General features: G+C 30.4%; 1 protein-coding gene across 1 annotated transcript; it reads left to right on the top strand.

Moving 5' to 3' along the window:
- The first annotated feature begins 2,232 nt into the window (after positions 1-2,232).
- Positions 2,233-6,197, top strand: LOC123230005 (putative 12-oxophytodienoate reductase 11). The gene is made up of 5 exons (XM_044656094.1): positions 2,233-2,426; positions 3,982-4,122; positions 4,214-4,344; positions 5,138-5,314; positions 5,448-6,197. The coding sequence occupies exons 1-5, from the start codon at positions 2,248-2,250 to the stop codon at positions 6,038-6,040; spliced, it is 1,221 nt and encodes a 406-aa protein (XP_044512029.1). The 5' UTR covers positions 2,233-2,247; the 3' UTR covers positions 6,041-6,197.
- Positions 6,198-8,535: the final 2,338 nt, after the last annotated feature.

The raw sequence follows: 8,535 nt of genomic DNA, 5'->3' as shown, positions 1-8,535 counted from the left end.
ATACAGTTTTCATAACCTAACTACTTATCTATTAGAATATTTGGGTGTGTTATCTTTCTTTATCTTGAACCCTATCATTGGCATAAGTTCGCTTTTCACACAAAAAGTGTATGTTTGTTGACTATAATCTTTATCATAAAAGATTTATTCGGACCCAAGTTTTAGTTTATCAACAATGTTATATTTGTTAATTTTGAAAAATCTAAATACCTACCCAATAATTATTACTGTTAAAAAAATATAATAATTATAAAGGTATAAATGTTATTTAACAAAAAAAATTTATCTAATTTTTCCTAACTTACATTTAAGAATATATAATTTCTCTCAATTGAGTTATGAAAACTTATCTTTCCCTCCTACTAGGGGTTTATGTTTTTACTCATTACGACCACCTCTTTATCTTTCAAAAAATTACAATTACACCCTTGCTCAAACCCACGTGAGTTGCCTATGTAAGAGCAATCAAAACAGTGGATGGAGGCTTGTTTGGAGATTAAAAAGTGGAATCCATCTTCTTCCTCAACTTTGTCAACCCATTTGAAATGGGGGTGCCCACAAGCCCAGAAGCAAACAAAACCCTTTTGAACACAAACGTGCCAAATCTGTCCATCAACACATAATGACCAGGCTCAAACATGTGACCAGTTGGACAGCTCGCAAAGATCCTAGGCAAAGTATTAACGGTTGAACATTGTTGGAGCCGACATATACATAAAACTAAAATTCACAATGGACCCAACCACAATAGTTGAAAACACAAAATCTAAAAGTTATAATAGTAACTAATTAATTAAAAAACATGTTAAGTCCTTTTAATTATTTTTACCTTTATAACTTTTAATTAGAGACAAATAAGTAAACAATAAAAATGATATACATAAATTAACAAATATAATTTTGTATATAAATAATGATTTATTATTATATAATTAAATAATTTTAAATTAATTAAAAATATAATAATAATATAAAATTATTTATATATAAAATTGTGTTTACTATTTATATATTTAATGTTGCTAATAAGTAAAATCATGATTTTTTAAAATTAATTATAGTGAAAATGTTAACGCACGAATATTTCTATTTGATCGGATATGACATTTTAATTTCCGTTGTCAACCCCTTGCCTATTTCAATTTATATACAACCCACGAATTGCATCGAGAACATTCCAGAAAATTGAAAATTCAATAACGTTTCCAGGATTAATGATAGTTTGAATATTGGAGTTGAATTTTCATAAAGCTCCATCTTCTTCGTTTTCTGCTGGAAACATAAATCGTAACAGCTGACGTCAGACACTGCACAAAATTTCCTGCGTAGCCCCTGTACTTTAACTTTCCCCGATTTCTAGCCTGATTCATGATTCCGACCCCACATTATTATTTATGAAAACAACTCTTTATTACATAAATTTTATATTTATCACCACACTTTACTTTCGTGTGTCATTTTGGATTTACCAATTGTTACACAGCAACCAAAAAATTAATAAATTATAATAGTCTCTTTTGTATATACCATAAGCATGGCAATTTGTGACATCAAATTATATTTATATAATATTAATTTAGATTTTCTGTTAAGGAGTTTTAATTTTAATTTCAATTTGAATTAAAAGTGTATCTAAATTTTTAAATCTTAATCCATTTTTTAAATATTTGAATTGATTCAATTTGATCCAAAATTATTTATTATTTTTACTTTTTAAAATATTTTCATTATTTTAATTTTTTATCAAAATTTTTCAATCATTATTAATAAAACACACAATATAACATTTTAACTTAGTTACAAATAGTCTAAAAATTAATAATAAAACATCTACATTAATAATTTGACTAACCGAATCATATTCTGAAATCATATACAATCAGTAAAAATTTTAATTATTATTGACTTCTCTAAAATATTCAATTTGATTCAGATTATGTCAAGTTACATAAATTCTAATACTTTTTATATAAAATTGACTCAAAATAAATTTTATAAAAAAAAAATCTTTAACCCCATTTTTTATAGCGTACCATATTATCAGCTTAAATTGTACAGTAATTATAAAAATAATGTAAACTGATTAATCTATTTATATACCATCATTATTCATATAAATTTGAATAAGATTGTAGGCATTTTATTTTTTGAAATAATTTCGCCGTACTGAAGAAGTGCGTAATTCATTATGTCATCTTAATTCTGCAAAGCCCACCAGTTTCCGAAGCAAATTTCTCTTCTTATTTGATGGCTTTTCTTCGTGTCCCATCACTCTATAAATACTCTCCTCCGCATCACTTCTTTCCGCAAATTCAACAATTCCGAACTTGTTTTTGTGAAAAGCGAAGCTCAAACATGTCTGAAGAAACTCCACGAATTCCTCTTCTCACCCCCTACAACATGGGTCCTTTCGATCTTTCTCACAGGTAGGCATTTTCTGAGTTTGAAATCTTAGAGATTAGACCTTTTTTTATAGAGGTGTGTATAATTTAATTTAAACCATAAAATTGAATCAAACTGCTTAAAAACTATAATTTGATTTGATTTAATTTATAAAATGGTTTGATTTGGATTGAAATTTTTCAAACCGTTCTTTTAGTTTGGGTTACGGTTTAAACAATTTTCAAAACAAACCAAACCATAAGTTGTATTTTAAAATATATATATATATATATATATATATATATATATATATATATATAAAACTATGTTTAACAAAATTTTCTAACAAACAATTAGGTGTATAATTTGTTTTGTTATATTTATTTTGTTATTTTCTGTACATGTGTATTGTATATATTTTTATATTTATTTTACACACACATATATATAAATGATTTTAAAATATTCAAACTATAATAATCAAATTGTGTATCATATAATATATCAAAAACTCAGTTCATCATATTGTGTATCTATCATATTATATGATACACTTTTTAAAAATTAAAATAATAAATTACTAATAAAATATTATAATTGACATCATTACTTTGAAAAACATCATACATCTTCAATATTTTAACATTTTTCATTGACACTCCTAACACATTCATTTTTTCTAAAAAAGTATATTAATTTGAATAAAAAATATGTATTGTATTATAAGATAATATTGTATTATATGACAATGTTATTGTATCATATTAATTCGATATATCTTATGATACGTATCGTTTTTTATTTGTATCGTATCATATCATAGGATACAATATATATTGTATATCGTATAATAGTGATAATAATTGTTCAAACTGTAAACTAAACCGGACCAAACCGTATTTTTTTAGTTTAATTTGATTTGGTTTGAAAATTTTTCAAATTACTTTTTTCAATTTAGTTTGAAAAATCTCTCAAACTGTACCAAACCGGGCCGTGGATACCCCTACCTTTTTATTTGATTTCTGATGGTATTTCTTGATGGGTTGGAAGTAACTTGATCTTCTGAGAAATGGATAGGCTTCTATTTTTGTTTGGTATGGTGAAGAATTCTGATTTTGGAAAATCCCTGTTTTGTCTCTTCAATTAATTTGTATTTTAGGAGTGTTTGGTTGTTGAGGAGAAAGGCACGAAACTGAGAAAATATGATTAGGACTTTTGATTGCTTTGAAATATTTTTTTAAATAAATTATTTTACAAGTAAAATTCGTTTGTTTTCATTTAAGAAAAAAAAAAGTTCTTTTCGAAGTCTCAGTCCGCATGTGAACAGAAACTTTTGTTTATTATATAATTATATCCATTTCTACGGTCGCACAGGCTGATTCATCAGCTGAGGTGCCACTTTTCTATATGTATATATACATCTCCTGAAGAAATGATCTTTTATGAATGTTATATTTGGTTAGTTGTTTGCTAGATTGGTAAGGGAAGTGGTGTATTTGAGAGCTGTTAAGCAAATTTATGAATTTGTTTGGGTGAGAAACTGCAGTTTGTTTATTGTTCTAGTTGAAGTTTGTGGTTGATTTTGCATGTATATTCCAGAGTTGTTTTGGCCCCACTGACCAGACAGAGGTCTCACGGCAATGTTCCTCAGCCTCATGCCATCTTGTATTACTCCCAGAGAACAACCAAAGGTGGTCTTCTCATCGCTGAAGCCACTGGTGTTTCCGACACCGCTCAAGGGTAGTTTTGTCTTATACATGAATTACATTGAAAGGGTAACAGCATTTGAGGATGGAATTTGATAAGATCTATTGTTTCTTTGATTGTTTAGGTATCCAAATACACCTGGTATATGGACAAAGGAGCAAGTTGAAGCATGGAAACCGATTGTAGATGCTGTTCATGCTAAAGGCGGGATCTTCTTTTGTCAGATTTGGCACGTGGGGAGGGTTTCGAATAGAGGTGTGTTCTATGTCTTTGACTTTTTTATATTGTAACGATTGAATCGTTATGGGTTATTACTGCTGACTCTTCATTGTTTTCCGTTGCATACATTCATATTGGATGAATCAAGTTTTGCTAGAACCTTCTCTACAATCATGCATCCTGGTGTTGACTGTCTTTTGCAATGTATATGTATTGAACATTATGTACATTATGTTCAACTCCCTGAAGCATTTCATTCCTTGTAACTATAACACCCTGCCCTGTCACTTTTGCTTTTAAGCCTTTCCTTGTTAAGGCAGGGTTTATTTCAGTACTTACTCATGTAGTCGCTTTAGTCAGAAACTTGGGTATTACATAACCCCTTCTCTCTTATTATTTTTGTGAGCAGGACTAAAAGAACCTGTAATTAAGTGGCGAATTGTGATAAATAAATATAGGATTGTGCTTAAGCTTGATTTTTTTTTCATGTTTGATCACAGAAATCTTATATTTGAGTTACTGAAAATATGTGGAAGAGTGGAAGAAAAGATTAATGTTCTTTTTTGTGTTATATTAATCTACAATTTAGTTTGTTGTTAAGTCGAAGATGTTTGTGTGTATACAATCAGCTTGCAGTGAGGTTACATAATTGAGTTGCTGTAAGTTATGTGATGCAAAACACAAGGCCAGCAAGGGAGTTGGAAAGACGAAGTTCTTAGCATTTCAGTTTTTAATGTCTTGTTCCATGTTTACGCTCTTGATCTCATAGAAAAGTAATACTGGTTTTCATATGATCTTTATTAGTTCTCCCTTTCTCATGTCTATACAGGTTTTCAGCCAAATGGTCAAGCTCCAATCTCCAGTACAGACAGGCCTTTGTTGCCTCAAATTGGAGCATTCGGTGTTGATGTTCCACAGTTCACACCTCCAAGGCGGCTAAGGACAGATGAAATCCCACAAATTGTGAATGATTTCAGGGTTGCTGCAAGGAATGCTGTTGAAGCTGGTAAATACTTTGTCTAAAGTCAAAACTTAAATTGTGGGGGAGTGATTTTAATTTTTAGATTACTGCTTGTCTGCAACCAAATAAACAGAAATTCTATGAATCAGGTTGCTAATGTTGCGTATATGTTGTATAGGTTTTGATGGAGTTGAGATTCATGGTGCTCATGGTTACCTGATTGACCAGTTTTTGAAGGATCAAGTGAATGATCGGACAGACCACTATGGTGGATCCCTTGAGAACCGTTGTCGGTTTGCTCTAGAAATAGTTGAAGCTGTTGCTAATGAGATTGGACCAGAGAGAGTTGGTATTAGGCTATCTCCCTTTGCGGACTATGCCCAAGCAGGGGACTCAGATCCAGAAGCATTAGGTCTCTATATGGCAGAGTCCTTGAATAGGTATAATATTCTTTACTGTCACATGGTTGAACCCAGAATGAAGACAGTTGGAGAAAAACACGAAAGTCATCACAGCTTATTGCCCATGAGAAAGGCTTTCAACGGTACTTTCCTCGTTGCAGGTGGTTATGAAAGGGAAGATGGAATCAAGGCTATAGCAGAAGGTCGAGCAGATCTTGTTGTTTATGGTCGTTGGTTCTTATCAAATCCTGATTTACCAAAGAGATTTGAACTCAATGCCCCTCTAAACCCATACAATAGAGATACATTTTATATAGATGATCCTGTTATCGGTTACACAGATTATCCATTTCTAAAAACCACTCCTTAGACCTTCAAGTTAAAACTTGTTTTTACAATTTGTGTGGTTTCTATTTTATTTCTGTTGTATTTTCTTTTACTGGAATGATTTTTTCCCACTCTATGGTCTGTCTCTGCAGAAAACTACCCTCTTCTGGTAATATATAATAGTAATAATTCTGCTTTGATATCATAGAGTTATATAGAATTCAATTCAAAATTTTCGATTCTATCTTCAATCCAATTAAAATTTTCAGGCACTGGCATATTGAATTTCCTAGTAACGGGATCTCGCATTACCCTTTCGGCCCTGACTGGAGATGATTTATGTAGCTGAAAATGGGTAAACCGAGCTAGGTATTCAGAATGTCGTAAGACACTTGCAAAAAGCATCACTTTCTTTTTTCTCCTTTTACTCGGTAACACACACGTTCATCTCATTGTCACAACTTAAACAAAAGCAAAAACTTGTATTTTCTAAACTAGACACCAACTCAACCAGCTAAAAAAAAGTGTGGAGATCTTCTAACCACGTCCACAATGCGCAGTTTCAATTTATATCATCAGTACATATTCTAACTTTAATGTTTTGCATTTTACACCCTCTTTAGATTTCACTTAGTTTCCGATAGATTTGAATTTGCACGGTGTTCTGAGTAACTAAACTTTTGCTTGGTTTAGTGAAGAATGGTGTTTCAGAGAAGTCCTTGCTTCATCTTCCACTATTTTGTATCTTACGAGTGTTTGGTTGGTAAGAGAGTAAACTGAGTTTAAAATTAAAAAAAGAGACAAAGAGAGGGAATCTGAGATTGGTGGTATATATAATAAATATATATATATATATATAAATAGGTATATAGATAATGTATTACAATATGATTGAATAATTTTGAATTAAAAATATTATAATACTCAATTTTATAATAATAATATGTATACCTCGGGTAAAATAAAAAAAAAAAAGAAAAATGTTAGATATCGCCCTATGAAGTTCACACTAAGTATAAACCTTGGATAAAATCAAATTTACCCAATCCATTTACACAAAAAGGGCAAGACAGTACCTCCTTGACTATAACAAACAAGAGACAATGGATTACCTTGTCTTAGACTCCTATAACTCTCAAAGAAACCCGCTAGTTTTCCATTTATTCCATCAAATACTTAAGGATAGTCACTGCCACATAAACTTTAATCCAGTTCACCAAAGTATTATGGTACCCCTTCGTATCATAAATGTAAGACAGAGAATTCACTTACAGTATTTGACTCTACTAAACAAACGACATTGTATTCTTGAATTAGGCATTCTGTTTATCAGAAACTTTAATAATTTAATTGGACTAAATTATCTGATTGAAGTATATCAATTTAGTGGCAACTACACATGTACTCTCCTAGAACACCAATTATAGGGACTTTGTCCACTTTTGATATGCCCTTTAGATTACATCTTTTCCTTGCATCTAGTTTTGAATCTAATGAATAATAACTTTCAATGAATACTTCATTAAACATTTGAGCAAGTCTCTTATAAAAACCAAAAGGTGGTGTTGCTTAAACTTTATTGAAATTCCATGTTTATGAAATAGTATTCTTATATCCACGAAACTGCAGTTCACAAAGATATACTAACGACTCAAGATTAAGGTACATATGTCAATATTGATGTTTAGTAAAGATTATATTTTTGTTATCATAGTTACACAAAATCATAAATTTCACTTAATGCACAAATGTTTCAACCTTAATATCCTTTTTCTAGTGAATTAAAACTCAAGATACCCAATTTTATATTCCCATTCTTGTTAGGGATATCAATTCTCATCCCTGACTTGTCCATGATACAAAGATGATAAAGATTTTTTGTCCTCTCCTCGTCCCCTGCTCACGGGAAAATCCCTTCTCATTCTTGTACTTATAAGGAAAAATCTCTTCCTCGTACTCTCTAAATACAACATAAACATATTAAACAACAAAATTAATTAAAATTAAAACTAATTCGCTATTTCAAATATCACAAATAATATACGTTAATCACCTTAATATACATAACAAAAACATAAATAAATTTGAAAAATACAAATAATCTAAAATTATAAGGATATGTTAGTATTTTAAATAATAATGTTAACATAAAAGAGTAGGGACCGAGACAAGGGTGGGGAGGGGAGGGGACACGTGTATCCTTGTCCCTGATTACAGAGATATTTTTCATCTCCATATTCGTCCCCTTTGTATTGAGGTATCCCCTCCCTATTAAGTTTGGAGAGGGTCAGAGACCCTAACTTCAAGCAAAAATTGTCATCTTTAATTAAGACTCATCTTCCCACTAGGATAGAAAACATAACAATAATATCAAAATGGAGTACCGAACTCCTATTTCTTGGTTGTGAATATAATTTTGAGTTACCATAAAATTTCTTGTATCTCATATGATTATTGCTTATAAATGTGATTTTTTTTCATGTGTGTGTATATATATATATATATTTAAAAGCATTAACGGGTTTTATCTCAAAGTTA

This window comes from Mangifera indica, chromosome 11 (genome assembly GCF_011075055.1).
Source record: "Mangifera indica cultivar Alphonso chromosome 11, CATAS_Mindica_2.1, whole genome shotgun sequence".
NCBI lineage: Eukaryota > Viridiplantae > Streptophyta > Magnoliopsida > Sapindales > Anacardiaceae > Mangifera > Mangifera indica.
This window is presented reverse-complemented; position numbering and strand designations above follow the sequence as displayed.

Coding starts and splice junctions, on each gene's coding strand:
- LOC123230005 (XM_044656094.1), top strand. CDS start 2,248: ATGGCTTTTCTTCGTGTCCCATCACTCTATAAATACTCTCCTCCGCAT. Junction 4,123..4,213: donor GTTTCCGACACCGCTCAAGG/GTAGTTTTGTCT, acceptor TTGATTGTTTAG/GTATCCAAATACACCTGGTA. Junction 4,345..5,137: donor GGGGAGGGTTTCGAATAGAG/GTGTGTTCTATG, acceptor ATGTCTATACAG/GTTTTCAGCCAAATGGTCAA.